This window comes from Pocillopora damicornis, chromosome 14, assembly GCF_964200805.1.
Source record: "Pocillopora damicornis chromosome 14, jaPocDami1.2, whole genome shotgun sequence".
Classification (NCBI taxonomy): Eukaryota; Metazoa; Cnidaria; class Anthozoa; order Scleractinia; family Pocilloporidae; genus Pocillopora; species Pocillopora damicornis.
The window spans coordinates 1198130-1214208 of record NC_142683.1 but is presented as its reverse complement, the minus strand read 5'-3'; the positions used below and the strand labels follow the sequence as shown (position 1 = coordinate 1214208).

The 16079-nt window shown below is 37.9% G+C and overlaps 1 protein-coding gene and 2 long non-coding RNA genes across 12 annotated transcripts in view; 2 read left to right on the top strand and 1 right to left on the bottom strand.

The window, feature by feature from the left end:
• LOC113671569 (dopamine receptor D1) overlaps positions 1-6046 on the top strand; it is a 29540-nt gene extending 23494 nt beyond the window's left edge. For 8 of the 10 annotated variants that reach the window (XM_089194200.1, XM_089194203.1, XM_089194201.1 and 5 more), the window contains one exon: positions 3954-6046. In XM_089194200.1, the coding sequence (XP_089050326.1) occupies positions 3989-5098 (1110 nt within the window). In that variant the 5' untranslated portion in view covers positions 3954-3988 and the 3' untranslated portion in view covers positions 5099-6046. Of the gene's footprint in view, positions 1-939; positions 1127-3401; positions 3767-3953 lie in introns of those variants that run through there. The other 2 variants (XM_089194199.1, XM_089194202.1) reach the window with 2 other exon arrangements.
• Positions 6047-6702: 656 nt separating this feature from the next.
• Positions 6703-12435, top strand: LOC149033906 (uncharacterized). Its single transcript, XR_016183012.1, has 3 exons — positions 6703-6976; positions 8019-8080; positions 11835-12435. It is a non-coding gene; the product is annotated as an uncharacterized LOC149033906 (long non-coding RNA).
• Positions 12436-13012: 577 nt separating this feature from the next.
• Positions 13013-15835, bottom strand: LOC149033905 (uncharacterized). Its single transcript, XR_016183013.1, has 3 exons — positions 15660-15835; positions 14839-14907; positions 13013-13140 (listed from the first exon to the last, which is right to left on the bottom strand). It is a non-coding gene; the product is annotated as an uncharacterized LOC149033905 (long non-coding RNA).
• Positions 15836-16079: the final 244 nt, after the last annotated feature.

Below are 16079 nucleotides of genomic sequence, written 5' to 3'. Positions count from 1 at the left end.
TTTCGAAATTGTCGGTGTTTGAACGGAGTAGATAAACAGGAAAACGAACAGCTGTAATTATACTTGATTCTTGTAAAAATACTGTGGACGATTTTATTAAAATGGCCAAATCTTCCTGTATAAACGTGGAAATTAGAGAAGCCCAAGTTCTGTTTTTTATTTAAAAAAATGGATTTTGTCAGCACAGCAAATTACATTCTACGTATGAATGGAAATGTCAACTCAACTTCGCCAGAAATTCGCAAGATAAAGCCGATTACAAATTATTCAGCAAAAACTGGATAACGTAGCTTTTGATCACGTTCTTGATAAATTCTTATCTACGTGGTTCAAAGTTTTTTTTTTTATTTTTACTAACGATAAAAAGTCATCGTAGAGAAGTTTTGGAAATTTATTTTTTCGTCGTTTGTTCTTTTTTTTTTTTTTTACCAGAGTTAAGCTTTAGACAGATGAAATGCAAAATCATGTTTGGAGTTGCTCAAAGACTCGGATTAGCTTCTCTGATCGTCACATATTCATATCTTTTGCCACCAGGAAGATAACAGCCGAAAATAAGCAATCCCATGAAATAATTTGATATTTGCATGCCCTAATCGCGTGTCGTTGTTTGTGTTACAGGACGCCCACAAAGGTAGATACTCGGAAAGAAAGTCAAACTGATTTATATTAAGCGTGTCTGAAATCAACGAACCATTAATAAATGTTTTGCAAAGATCTCTCTGTTCCTTTACCCTTGAGCTGAACCTGCCTTTTTGCATTTTGTACATTGAATGAAACCTCAGCGCAATGAATATATTCTGTGGTTTTTACAATTAAACGCACTGATAACATGCTTTTTAGCTTTCTTTGTTTTCGCCCATCATTGCCTCTGAGTGAGTCAAAGGCGATGTTTTGCGGCCAATTGAGTGTTGTCATCAAGGCATGTTATTTCCTTTCGTTATTGCTTCCAGCTGTTATTGTTAGTCGAATCGCTTCAAAATAGAAAGTGCTCAGACGCCTACCATACATCACATCGGATTAAATTGTCAAATGCTATGCGTTTATTCCACCTTCGAGGCAACACTTTTCATTCCACAAGAAACTGCGTGTTTGAAAAACTTTGGTGAAGAACTTGTCGACAAAAAGGGTAAGGTCAGATTGACATTTTCTATCCATTGTGAAAGCTCGTGAACTTCGAACTCTATGATGTCATTTTAAATCACTCGGTTACCGTGGGCTTTCCAGCATTAGGAAAAAATTCTAGCTTGTGACTATTCAAAGGAAAACTTCTAAAAAGTTGAATTTTATTTGTAACAAAATTTACCTAAACTTCTTCTTCTTTGCTATTCGCTCTGACGAAGGGCTAATGCTCGAAACGTCAACTACGAAACTCTTTACTGTAGCCAATTTAAGTTATCAACCTCAGTTGATAATACCAAATTACTCTGTTATACTCTCCCACCGACACAGCACCACAGTTTCTTTAGAAACTTACCCCCTTTATTCTGAACAGTTGGTCATTTTATTTTGACTGTTATTATGTACAGGTTGATTCTGATTTCACAGTTTGTGAAAAAACTCATGGCTTAATGTGTAATTCTTGACGACAGCGATCAAGCAGCGCGTTCATGTCGCTCTTTTAGTAAGCTTAGCTGTACGTCGTGATTACAATCCATGTCATTTTAGCGAGCAATTTTTTTCCTCTTTTTTTTTTTTCATGTTCGTGTAAATTAGCTCTTAAGTGCCCTATCAATATAAAAGCTTTTGGAAGGCGTAATCTCAAAGCTACCTTACATTTGTTCAATTATTTTGTTCATCAATTCTCGTGGCCAGAGGTGTTAATTTCATTGTTACCTTGTACGAAAGCCCATAGAAAACTGAGGATAATTTTGAATAATTTCAGCTCGTGGCGTGTAACGAAAATATATTTTAAAATAAACCTGATTTCCTCCCCCCCATTCTTAAGGATCTGTAATATTCTACTTATCCATCCCTCCTCCTCCCCCCCCCCCTCAATTTTTCATAGTTCCCTCATAGTTTCCCCTATATACTCTGCTAGTTACATGTTTGTACCACGTGACACGGTTTTTGCTGACGTCATTAGCTGAATATAACTTGGTGGTTATTCGGAACAATTGTGACCAATGATAACTTAACGGAAATTCGTGTGAAAATTTACATGATCTGCGTCAAGCGCGGGAAGGCGCACATGGCTAAGTCGTGGTTGGTTATTTTCTAAGTTCCAAGATCGAACAGCAAAAAAAAAAAAGCTCGAACGTTAGTATGGCACTTTTCGATGGAGTGCCGTATAAAAAAAAAAACCAAAATAATCACAACTGCAAAGGAAAATACCGTTAAGAGTCAACGAAAACTTGAAGTAAAAACAACCAAACTGCTTAAAGCGCGGGAAAACGCGGGCGACCAAGTCTTGATTGGTTTTAGTTTTGCCTCTGATTGGTTACATTAAGAGAGCAGCGCTTGTTTTCTTAACCATTCACAGAGCGAAGTAAAACAAAAACAAAGCACTTAGATTACTAGCGACATTCAACTGCTCTCAGCGTTTCTGCTGCAACGGGACGTAACCTCTAAAAATGTTTCTTACTTACTAGTTGTGTGGTTTTTTAAGTGGGACAAAACGCGGTTTAGTTTTTTATTCTGTCTCAAGCTTTCTCAGCTTTCGTTGTGATTTGATTATATTAGTTATGATAAAAATTGTTTTTAGCAGGCTAAGACTTTGTCATCTCAAAAATAAGTATGAATGAATTCACTTGTTGTGTTTTTAGTCATTTTGGCAGCGAAGTTTCACTTCGAAATAAAAACTGGCTAGGAATAATGTCCGTTAATGAAAGCAAACTGTGATAACATGTACATCAGCCAGATTGTTAGATATAGAAAGCTAAAATATATTAAGATAAATACATTATTAATCACGGTCAACTGTTTCTTATAATCGACATCATGCAACCATTTGCATTGGAAATATATTTCCGTTGGAAATCCATCTGCTTTAGCGAATGTTGACAGCGATGGAAAGAGCATTTCTGGAATAATTCGAAAAAGCGAGAAAAACTCTATCGAAATAACTGATTTTTCTGGGAGTTGTTGTCCTCAAAGATACCAAACAGAATGACGAAAATAGAGATTTTAAAAATGTTAATATTTTTATTTGCATCTGTCAACCTCTCAAGGTGTTTCCGGGGCTTTTATGCATAATGTAATACATATATCTATGATTCTAAAGCACTTTCCTCAAACGTAATATTACAAAAATGACCAACTGAGTGCTAGGAAATGAGAAAAAGTTCAAATTTGAGACCTTTGATATTTTCATAAGGCCAAAATTTTGTTGCAAAAACTTAAACTTTATGTCAATCAATAACTGGCAGAGAGACAAATTACTGTATTCGACCTGTCGCGCCTTTGACAGTGCGGTAACACTTTTTAAATGCCGTGAATAACTGGCTCAAATTAGATTTGCTTAAAAAAAGACTTTTTGGATGCTGGGAACGCCGCTAACAGCGCGCTAATGCGTTTTATTTCTTGCCGAGAATTTCTGTGGAAATCTTACTAAACTGATTACTTAGAATAGTTCTTTTTAAGAGGTCTGCTGATCCTTTCCGTCAGTAATCAAGTGAACATGATTTCAAGTAGCTGACAATTTACGAATGACGACATCTTAAGACGAAAATTCCAAGGGTTCCCTCACGGTTTTTTCTTGAAGGAAAAAAAAATTCCTTTCATCGCGTCATGTTCGACCGCTGCGGCAGGAACAACACCAATGCTATCGGTAAACAAAATAGGCAACAACTCGCAAATATCGCAATATATGTTAATCTGATAATCAGATTTGTATTAATCTCTTTTACAGGGAAAGCTAACCGCAGCTAGTCATGTTTTGATAGAGAATTAAAGAGCAATTTTTAGATCAGAAAGATCATAATTTAACACTAGTCTTTTTTAACGCTTTTTTTCAGGTGAGGGAAGCTGACAAACCTACGAGGAAGGAGACATGGCAAACTACACAAATTCTTCGAATGCAACTGACCCCTTGCAGACTGCGACTCCAGAAGAATACGGGAATCGATATTTTATGATATTCCTGGTTACAGCCGAGATTATCATAGCAATTGTATCGTTGGTCAGCAACTTCCTCGTTGTGTACGCTTTTGTTGCCTACAAAAAACTTCGGACGAGCGTTACGAACTATTTTGTCATATCGCTGGCAATATCAGACATCTTAACCTCAGGGCTGGTCACTGCGTTCAAAGCGGACATGAACTCTAAACGTTACCTTTGGACACATGGTTTGTTCATGTGCCATCTCTATACAACAATGTTTTTACTAGCCTTACCAAGCTCTGTAATCAACTTGTGCGCCGTCACAGTGGATAGATACCTAGTCTTGAGGATGCCCCTACGTTACACGACCCTTATGCCGCCAAGAAGAGCCGTTGGCATCATCTGTTTTCTGTGGATTTACGCTATAGTGTGGTCTTGCCTGCCTATTTTGGGCTGGAATGTTACGAACGGAGCATCTGTGTTGCAAAACGGGTATTGTTACCATTCGTCCACAAACTTATACAATAATTTAATGAATGTTATAAACTTCTTATTTCCCATGGTTTTCATGGCTATCTTCTGGGTGTTAATCTATTCAATAGTTCGCAAGCATCGCAAGAGAGTTCTGAAAATAGAGAGAAGCCTTTCGCGTAACACTAACGACTCCTCGAATTCGAGCAACAACACAAACGGAGAAGTCCATGCAATGACTCAGCTTACGGCGCGAAATGAAAAGACGGAGGAAAAACGTTTGCGGCGTAACGTTCGCGGATCTCGCTTCATTGGCTTTATCGTTGTACTGTTCTATTTCTGCTGGCTTCCGTACGTCAGCTTAAGTGTTATAGGCAACATCTGTGTATCATGCATGGCGCGCGTTCCTCCTGTTCTCTACGAAGTATTCCTAGCTCTTGGTTTCCTCAACTCAGCCCTTAATCCATTTCTGTACCCGTTCCATGACAAACACTTTAAAGCGGCGTTCAAAGACATGTGGAAAAAACTGAGAAGCAAGGCCATTTCTACGTTACTACAATCACATGGCAAAGGTGCAGTTTTTATCTAGAGCATTGAGGGAATTTTTTATGGATCAACACCAAACGGTTGTTACGAACTCTGAAAAAAATGGGCTCGGCTGGGCGAGCATAGGCGACACGTGGTAAGACGCAAATTATAGAAACTGTTACGGAATGGTTGAACGTATGATTAAATAAATTATGTACTTGTGTCTAGCTGAGTAATCAGTTAGAAAAAAAAGAACTTGATTGTCGGCGCTGCGAGGGGAATGGGTCCTATTCTCTATTTCTGTACCCCCGCAAGTTGTCTTGTGCGCATTCAAAATTACACAAGCCTGTTATTCATCTATCGGTGATCATTGCACTAAAAATACCCAACACTTTTAAGTGAATTTATCATATATGCGTAAACTTATGGTCTGTTCAACGTTCATTGAGAAATTGTGCATCAGGTTTTTAGAGGGCTTTTACAATCACAGTACTGTGGAATTGATTGCAGAAAGAAATTGTCCGTTTCGTGGGGTTTTATGGTATTATTAAACACTGATGAAATGCTATTTGGCACATGTTAATCCGTCTGTCGGAAATTATTCATATTTGTGCCCATTCTAGAATAAGTTTTCCCGATATCTGATACGTAGTGATTAGAGATTTCCTTTGAAATTTCATTCGAGATCCTAATATGTCCAATACGGATTATTTTGCAGCAGCATTACACAGGAGGTAAATCCAATTTAGTGAAACTTTGATCCCTGAAATATAAGATCGCGTTTTTCAATTGAGTAAGAAAACCATCGTCTACGTATTAATTAGTCTGATCCATCAAAGCTCTCCCTGATTGGTATCAATAAAATATGACAATGAGATAATTCACCATGATCATGTATATTGTTATATGTGTGTGAAAAATCCGCCCATGGCGGTTAAATAGAGTGACAAGAGTGTATATTATACATGTATATTGATGTATTTAAATAAATATCTTATCAGAGCGTACAGTTCTCGGTGAATCAGTTCATGTTTGTACGCATTGCAGACCATACGTTTCCTAGCCGTCGATTCGGGAAGGGGATGGTATTCATAAAAGAGTGCATTGCTATCTATCACTGCCTTCCCACAATGCGTTACCAGCAGTACCTTGTAACGCTGGCCTCGGTGTCGTGTTCAAGGAAAAATCACCTCCCCCTTCCTAACCCCCGCTTATAAGCCTCAAGTTACTCACCTATTCATTTCTAAAAAAACTTCGATTCCAGTTTCCAATGGGGGCATATAAATAAATCAACCGTGACTACCCCCCCCCCCAGGGGTGCGCTTGTAAAGTAGTGCCGCCCTTCTGTACACGCTCACACGCAAACTACTCACACGCACGCATACGTGTGTGTGCGTGGTTACGCTCGTTTAATCCATTCGGAAAAGTCCGCGACCGTCAATCAAAGCCATGTAGTTAAAAAAAAAAGAGGAGAAAATTTAATATATATCTTTTTATTTTCAAAATGTGACTCCTGACCACACTTACACTAAGAAAGGTGATTTCTCATACCTCTCCTCTCCCATTCGTACCCTATCCTCCCCCGTCCCCCTCCCGCATGTATATTGAGAGGCAAGTGAAATGTGTGATTTGAAATGCAAATATAAGAACTCTCATTTAGTATTCATTTTCCTTCAGTCAACTTTACACGTGGAGCTTAGAATTTCACTTGGTTGTGTAGTTTAAAACTCCCTGCCTTAAATCACAGTTTCTGGTCAGAGACGTTGTCCTCCATTTACTAAACATTCGTAATAACTGAGAGATGAAGCTGAAGCGCTGAATGGTTTCAAATGTCGGTTTTTGGTGCAACGCGGACCTCTCAAATGGTTTGGAGCCGTCATCGTTAAGCCAACGAAGTCGTGTCGTGAATTGAGAACAGTTTTGTCTTCTTTGAGTTTATGTAAGTCATCAACTTCAATCTCCAGCATCTTTATTTTAGTTATCAATAATTTTCTGCACCCTGTGAAAGCCACCGCTAGTTTAAGGAAAACTATGAGGACTGAATTACATTAATTACATTAAGCGGAACTTTCAAATCTTGGTACCGGAATGAATTATACAACGAAACACTAAACGACACAAGTTTACGATCTCATCAATAATTCTCCGTGTAGAAGACACGGTGCGTTTCATGTACGGACTAGGATTAACCCATTCACTCCCAAGATCTCATCAGTTCTTCTCCTTACTGTCTGCCATACAATTCTTAAGATATTAGTTCGGAGAATTAGGTATTGGAACAGCTAATAATCCCCTAATTTACTTTTTTATTTATTCTCATCACTTGTCTGCTTGATACTGTATTGATATTGTAAGGAGAAATTCTGTCTTGGTCACTCATGGGAGTTAGAATGTTAAGATACGTCTCACTCACTAAACCCTCTTTATTCCTCTTCACCCTTCCCTCCCCCCCTGAGGGACGCAAGGAGGCAAGCCAGTTAGAAATTTAGAGACACTAGAAAGGTTTGATTTTAAATTGTCCCACCAACTGGAGCTACCCTGATTCATCTTCATGCATGTCCAGACAGACCAACACTTTACACCCTAACATCAGTATGCATATTCTCCATACTGTTCTCTATACATTTCCTAAGGTGCTGACAGGGAGAATTTGTTTAACAATCAAGAGCCTCTTTAGCTGTTGATCATTTCATTTTCTCGTGGCTTTACCGTATGATTCAGGGGTAATATTGTGAGAAGAGATCGGATACTAGTCACTCTCAGCTGTCAAGGGGTTAAAATGTCACAGAAGAATTTTACTGAAATGATATATCAACCTCCGTCAGTTTAATGCGAGAAACCTCCTCTCCCCTCAGTGAAACTTTGTTCTCACGCCGGTAGTAAACCCGATTTTCTCATAATCGCTTTTTAACCACTTATCATAATCTGCGCGTGAGCTAATGGTTTGTGTGTCCTTTATCCATCAATCTTACATCCCAAAGGGAAGAACGACTATGGATCAGGAACAAGATCAACGTCATGAGGACAAATTCTGTCAATACAGGTCAGTTAGTGATTGAACATTTTTAACCATGTCATTATTTCGGCAAAGGTGGGGGAGGGATCAGGAGATTTTGGTCGTGTCACGAAAACATCTTTTTTAACCTCCTGTAAGGTTCTAAAATATACCTATGACCCCCCCCCCCCCCCCCCACACCACCACCACCACCACCACCTCTCTTGACAGTTAATTGGCAATAAAGTTTCCATATTCCCCTTTTACGCTTTGTTGGCTACGACCGATTCCGCCCCGTTCCCCCTGAGAATCAAAAGATCCCCCCCCCAATCTTTCGAGCCCCATCCCCCTTCCCCCGGTGATAAATGAAGACTATTCCCCTGAATAATATGTCTTAGCTGTTGTGGACCAGCGAGTGTCAATCTTTAAATGCTCCCGAATTTTTTGTACACAAGGGCAACACACCTCCATCTACCAAAGCTTCCTGAGGTGGAAGATTCTTCTTAGTCAGAACGAAAGATTTAGATTTTAAGAAGATTTAGACCCTAAATGGAATTCGCTGTACGAGTTTTAGTGTAAAATCATGGTGATGATGATGTTAGAAAAAACAAACAAACAAACAAAAACAACGCGTAATCTTGGTTAACAGAATCCTACTTTAAACGACCCGAGTAAGAACATGGGTGGCTGGTGATCGATCACTGAAACCTTTAACCCTTGAACTCCCAAGATCTGATTGTTAATTCTCTCCCATAGCTTCTATACATTTCCTCGTAAATTGGTCACGAGATTTTAGTGTTCCATCAGGAGAATATCTTGTAACTGATAAGTTTGAGTAATCTCACTACTTGTTTTCTGGATAATGTTAGGATATTATAAGGAGAAGTTACATGGTAATCACTTCTGGGAGTTGAAGGGTCAATGGCAATTTGCATTTGGGTATCGAAACTAATCCGGGATTGATTTGTTTTTGGTTTACTTCACTCCGTGATTGGTCGACTGTGATTGAAAACTCGCGCCGCTTTCTCGACCAATCGCGGCTTCGTCACCAGCGTTTTCCCGCGTTTTAGGCAGTTTCGCTGTTTTTACTTGAAGTTTTCATTGGCTCTCAAAGGTATTTGGTACAGGCCGTCGTGATTACTTTGGGTTTGGTTCTACGACATTAAATCGAAAAGCGCTCTTGTATTTGGCTTTGTTTTGCATCGAGTAGGTGATGATTTTTCAAAACCCTTTCGCGGAAGCTATAAAACATATATGAAAAAACCGTATGAAGAAAAACTTCAAAATTTGTCTCCGTGGAAACAAAGAAAGTGAATTAATATGTCCAAATGTCGAACATTTTACGAAAATAACTTGATAGCCTTCTGTAAAATTAAACTTTTTTTTAATATTTGATGGCTACCGACGACAAAAACAAAATACACGATTTTAGGGACCGGTCATTATTTATCGCCTGGGGGGGGGTCGGAGTATTTTTGTTGTCACATCGGAGCATTTACCTGATCCCCCCGTAGAGTATCTAGTTTTTTAGAGATCCCCCCTTATCGGTAGTGGAAAGTTTCATGATCCCCCCCCCCCTTATCTCCTCGAGCAACAGCAAATGCGTTGGCAGTTAAACACAAAGATAAAAGCCCTTTCCGATAAAGAAAACAACTTGCTTAGAAACGAGAATTGGGGAGTGTGCCAAAACATCACGAAGTTCATGTCAGGCGTGGATGGATGTAAGGGCAGTGGTGATGTCGCGAAGTGTGAGTCCTCCTTGACCACTGTCAATGAGGCCTTTAATTCAGCATCCGATTTGCTCTCATTTATCGACAACAGACGAAAGAACCTTTATACAGAAGAGCATACCTTAAGGTCGTTTGCAAGTGATGAGCTCAAATATTTCCAGGAAGCTCAAGAGCGAGTGAAGGCCATACACCAAGAGCTGCAGAAAGCCTCCAATGCGCTCACGACCACCCTCATGAGCTTGAAGAGAAAGTTCCCATCTGCCATGGGGAACAACGGCCAATCCCGAAGAAAAAAAAGAAGACAAGAGAAAAGTGAAAAAAATCAAGGAGAAAAGGTTGCATCAGCGAGCAGCAATTCTCCTAGAAAAACTTACCTCAAAAGAGGTAGCTAAAGAGGTTTTCGATTCACTCGAAAAGAATACTTACAAATGTGTCTCAAGTATTAATGCAGGATTCACTGCGAGATTTGTCAAGCGTCTCCACCTGGATCCTCTGCTATGGCTTTTGGAAAGAGGCGTGTTTGAAACAGAGCTGGCACGCAATTTGAAAGTGGTAGTGGCCAGAATGAACGAAGAGAATAGCAGTAATGGTGCTGAAAAAGGGTCAAGTTCGGGCGAGGATTCAGATGAATCTGACGAGGAGACTGTGCAAGAGCCAGTGGAGAGGGCTGCCGAAGATTCTGACACGGAAGCGGAACAAGATACAGCCTCACCAAAATAAACACTTTTTTATTTGTTGTTTTCATTCGGCCGCGTATTAAAATAATGAAAGTTTATGATTTTAGATTACGATTCTCTATAAAACAAACTGAAATGTTATGAAACAATTTTGAGCAATTGTAAGTATTCCATTCTCAAAATCTTGATTACCTTTCTAATTTAGATCGTGCCTGAATAAAAACGTGTATGTTAGACTACGATAGTGATTCTTTTTTACAAAATGGAGGGTCTGTAAAAGGGTTTGGGTTTTGTGTCTGGGCTAGAATAGAGTTTATATAATACAAAATACAACTGAACGTGGTCTTGAATATATGGTTGGGGGTTTAGAGTCCCTGCGGCAAATCCTACCAAAGTATTTACAAATGCAATCACCCGGGGTCCCGGCGCGACCTAAAATTCCTTTTTTTTTGGTCTGATCCCCCCCATTATGCTTGTCAATTACGGCTGATCCCCCCTAAAGGTCTTCAAAAAACCATGTGATCCCCCCCTAAATACTCCGACCCCCCCCCAGGCGATAAATAATGACCGGTCCCTTATAGCTTTTCATGTTGTCTCTAAATCTTATTCAAAGACTTTTTTCGCATTTGAAAAAATGGGTGCTTCCAAAAAATCAAGAAAAAAATGTTCGTTAATTTTCTAGAAGGTCGAGATAAGGGCAGTCTCGCTTCTCTTGAAGTTGCTTCTCGTGGATCTTAATTTAGTAGATACAACATAACTTTTATACTTAAACGTATCTGGACAACACGAATCGTGAATTTGTCACAAAATTCTTACGCGATAAAGATGTAAAAAATTACGAGCCACCGTAATATATTACCTTAACTTTCTCAGATGAAACAAAAATTCGTATTTTATGAGCGTACTGAAAGAGCCTCGTTACGTAATCAGGCTTTTAGGAGATATCGTTCATCCAAAGGTGAAACTGATTTGCAAGGGGGGGGGGAGGGGAGGCTATAGTTATAAAATTGTTGTTACTAAATAGAAAGAGTAACCTTTAGATTTAAAGAAGAATAATACAAGGCGTGAAAAATTTCCAAATAGTCAAATAGCAGGCACACACCAATCGACCTCATTTTGGAGGGGAAATGCATTGAATTTGATAACACGTCTTTGCAAAAAGAGCTCGGTATCAAAAAAAAGCTGTAACGATAGAGAAATTTTCTAGTTTTCAATCACGAAAGCTTTCAGTTAAATCCAATAAATTCCGTTGAGAACTTGAAATCAAACCTTGTGCTTGTGATCGAACTCATCCCAGAGTCTCGCTCTCTCTAATGTCTTAGGTTTAAGGATGTGACTCCCTCAGTTGAGAGGACACTCGAAACCATTGCCATTGATCACTTCTTTTTCTTTCAGGTTTAAAGGATGAAGATGCAAGACTAGATGCATTTCGTTGAACGAAATAAGGTTGATTCATTGTTCATGAGAAATAGTCACTGAGAAAAGGTCACTCGCACTTGGTGATGAAGAGCAACTTCTGCGTAACAAGAAATTTCGCACAATGGCTTTTAAAAGGGCCATCTCAATATCGAAAAGAAAAGTTTTATTGCAGGAAAGTTTTCTCAGAAAGACTAAGAAGTTAAGATGAAATAATCAGTAAAAAAAACCAAGTCTTTTGGCGGGAAATTTGTCGATGGAAAAAAGGTCTGCCCTTTTGAATAGTGTCTAGTATTGAACAAAAAATATACCAAGTCTTTTGGCGGGAAAAATCTTGCATCATGCAAAAGATTTTCTCCAATCAAAATTCCAGTATATGGTTTGTTTTAATGCCAGACACCCGTTCAAATTCGCAGAATTTTTTTCCTTTCGGCAACCCTCCATACGCAAATAAAAGTAAAAGAGATAGTCTATATTTTGACTAGTTTCCAGGTCCTTTTGAAAGTGCGGATTTTTTTTTAATTTGTTTATTCAATAAAGGGAATAAATAATACAAAAGTAGAAATAAAGTCTTTTATTTGTTTGCAAGTTTTTATTACCTATTACAATCTGTGTTTACAACAATATAAAAGTCGTAGGCAAGTATAAGTATCTAGGCGGGACGAAAAAAAATCCCCAAAGTTAACCAAGTCTCTCAACGACAACTAACCATCATCCAAGTTTTCATCAAAAAATTTATAATGGGAACAGAAACTCAAATCAAGGCAAAGGAAATTTACGAACCTCACAGCAAGTCTGATAAGTTCATCAACTATTAAGAAATAGAGAAAATTTGAATTGAATGTTTGAGGAGAAACCGTTGCGACAAAAAGTTATAAATTCAAAGTATCCGAAAAAAATAAAATTTTTAAATAAGGTAAGTTCAAAGAGTCAAACTCGTTTCTATTTTTTAGACATTTTTTCCGTGACGAAATAATTTCAAATTTTGTTGTAAACTTGCTTTTAAATGCAGAAAGTTTAGCCTTTTTCTTGTGATGAGTCAAGTATGTTGAAGTCAACAATAGACAGTTACCTTTGAGGTAAAAAACCAATCTTAACTTGGCAAGTTCTCTTGACGCTGATAAAAAAATCTGAATTTGTTTCACAACGATTTGAGAAAAGAAACTAGCGGCACTAGGCTTCGAATTTACAATTGTTACCTTTAGAATTAATTTCCAGCATTCGCCGGCTCTTGAACAACTTTAGTTCCCGTTGTGCTGTGTTCGCTGAATCTCGACTCTCCATGCTTATGATCAGCATCGACAATGGAAATACAAGATAGCACAATTAGTAAACAAACATGTTAACATACAAACGAAATAATTGCTAACAGAATTAAGATTGATAACTATGTCAATATGCTTGGCAGGGGCTCCGTCCAAGCTTTTAAATCCTTTGTCTATCATGCACTTCTATTTCCCTTGGAGTGGTGATCACGATTCATTCAAATTATTTATAGCCAACTTCATACTCTTTTTTTCCCAAATAACTTACATATGTTCGTTCAAATTTAGTCTTGATAACCCAATAATGAATCCCAACTCACGATTAGCATTTTCCATAACTTGGTCAAATTACACAAAAGTCGAGACAACGAAAACAGACGTAACAATTTTGTTGATCGTTGGCCTTCGCTGTTAACAAACTATGACATTTGGGCACATTTTAAATACAAGTGAAACTTTACAATTTGTAAGTTTGAACCCGCAAAAAATCCACTGTTTTGATACTTGCAAAAAAAAAACTGAATTCGGTGAGATCGCGAAATTTTTAGAATTCACCCGTTTTTTATTGGTTTGAAAGGTGATTAATGGTGTTGCTCGGGTGGCATGCAAATGTGCCCTCAGAAGTAATCATTGAGCGAATAAAGGTGTTTACTTTAAATTCTCCAAGCATTTGAAAAAAAGAAGCAATAACGGACACGCTATGTAAGTGTTTGGCGCATTTTCAAATACTCTCAGACATATGCTTCAATAACTAAAAATTCCGTTTGTGAAAGAAAATAATTTGTCAAGAGTTACTATAAACCCATATTTAATTTCGTAACCAGTTATCTGATAAAAGAAAACGATGACGAACACAAGAAATTACCTTTGGGACAAAAGATTTTTTTTGAATAGTATAAGGTTGCGCGGAAATCCTCAAAAATGATTTTTATAACTGAAACAGAAGTAATTAAAAAGTCTGTTTGTGAAAGAAAATATTTGTCGAGAGTTACCATAAACCCATATTTCATTATGTAACCAGTTATTTGATTAAAGAAAACAATGACGAACACAAGAAATTACCTTTGGGACAAAAACTTTTTTTTGAATAGTACAAGGTTGTGCGGAAATCCTCAAAATGTTTTTTATAACTGAAACAGAGGACGAAAGGTAGCTTTTTAAATTTGGTAAAAACGTAAACGGTATGATGGAAACAGTAATTTTTTTAGTTATCATTTGCTCAAAGGCTCGCTGAAAAGTTTCTTCATTCCGATCATTCTTTACCGGTGGCATAATTTCGTGACAAATCTTCATCAAACGCAGGTGAGAATTTTTGCAGAACTTATTTCGCACAAATTATCTTTTGAAGAAACTGTCATCCAAACAAATCGATTTAAACAAGGCTTCTAAACTTCGTGTTGACCGCTTCACTTTTCTCTTATAACATATCTTTTAAAACTTCCGGTAAGATTTCTGCACAGCCCCAATATTTGTTTTGCATACAGCTCTTGGATAAGTAAATGTCTAGTGAAAACAATATATTACCTCCGGAACTACACTTTTGCTTTAGAATAGAATGGAACTGTGTGGAAATCTCACCTAATTTTCAACCGAACGACTCAAATTAAGTATTTTTCGGCCGACTGACCGACAAAATTTGAATACAACAGCCTGGCGGCAGCATCCACGTTTACACACAATGAGCCTGTTTCAAAGCTAAATCGAATGCTGTAACTTACTGTTGCTTGATTTTTGCTTCCGATCCAACTGTTCCTCCTCCTACGCTTAATTTATGGTACTTGCATCATCTAAATTAATCCAAAACGTGAAAAAAACTAATTATTTCTTGTGGTTCCATAGAGTTTGGGACAATTTAATAGGCTTCAACATAAAAATCCTGAAACATGTTTTAAACATTGATACGGAAATTGTAATTAATTACTTGATCTTTCTAGAAATCCTTCAGAAACCCTAAATGTTTCCTAGTTGTAAACAGAAGGTATCTTTTTCCTCAGTAAAATTCCAGTTCCTAAGAAAAAAAAAATGACGCGCACAATGATATGCTAATTGGCCGACAAAGTAGAGAAAAGACATGTAAAATTCCACCTGATCTGAGATTCGCAGAAATTGTAAATAAACAAAAAAAATTAAAACCTCAGACAGCTGCAGCATACCAATTAAATCCTTGACCTGTTTGCTTTAAACAACAACAAAAGATGGAACAGTTTTTGGCAAAATCACGTAAACACCCTGCTAAAATTCTTCTGATCTTTTACTTAGCGCGAAAATTTCTGATGTTATTTGTTATGCAGCCACATCTATTTTCAATTTCTAATCACATCCTTGGCAAGAATTACTCTTCGTATATTTGGAAGTATTAAATCTGTTTGAAGTTACCGCATCGGCTTAGGCTGATGATGTTATTTACGTGTTTTCCTCCAAAATACTTCTAACGGAGCTTTTATCGAAAACTAGTTCAACACGCCTACGCTTCAAGTGTTAGTGTACATCAGAATTTTCTGTACAAGAACTTACGAGTTGAATTCTGTGTGACTCTTACCTTGGGCTTTGTTAAGAAAAAACTGATAATGGCAGGTTTTCAATCGCTGTCAGAGCATAAGGCATAAACGATTCCGAAATGCTTCTAGCTTCGTTTAAACGTTAGACTTGACGAGTGGACGAGTTTTTCTAGCACTTTTTCCTTGAGCAGTGAATCAGTTCAGACCACGAGGAGCCAAAAATGTAAATGATTGAGAGATGAACACGTGCAAATTTAGTCTCTCGGACAAAAACCTTCAGAACGAGGTCGATATGTGAATTTGCATGGCGGGTTTCCTGACTTGACAGAGTTTCAAAACATGAGTTCATTTTCTAATTCTTCAAATGCACTTTTAAAAGGGTGGGTATTCTTTTTAAGGGGAAAGTTAAAAAGGAGAGTAACACAAGTACAGTTGAGAGGGTGTGTATAGCTTGGGTTTTT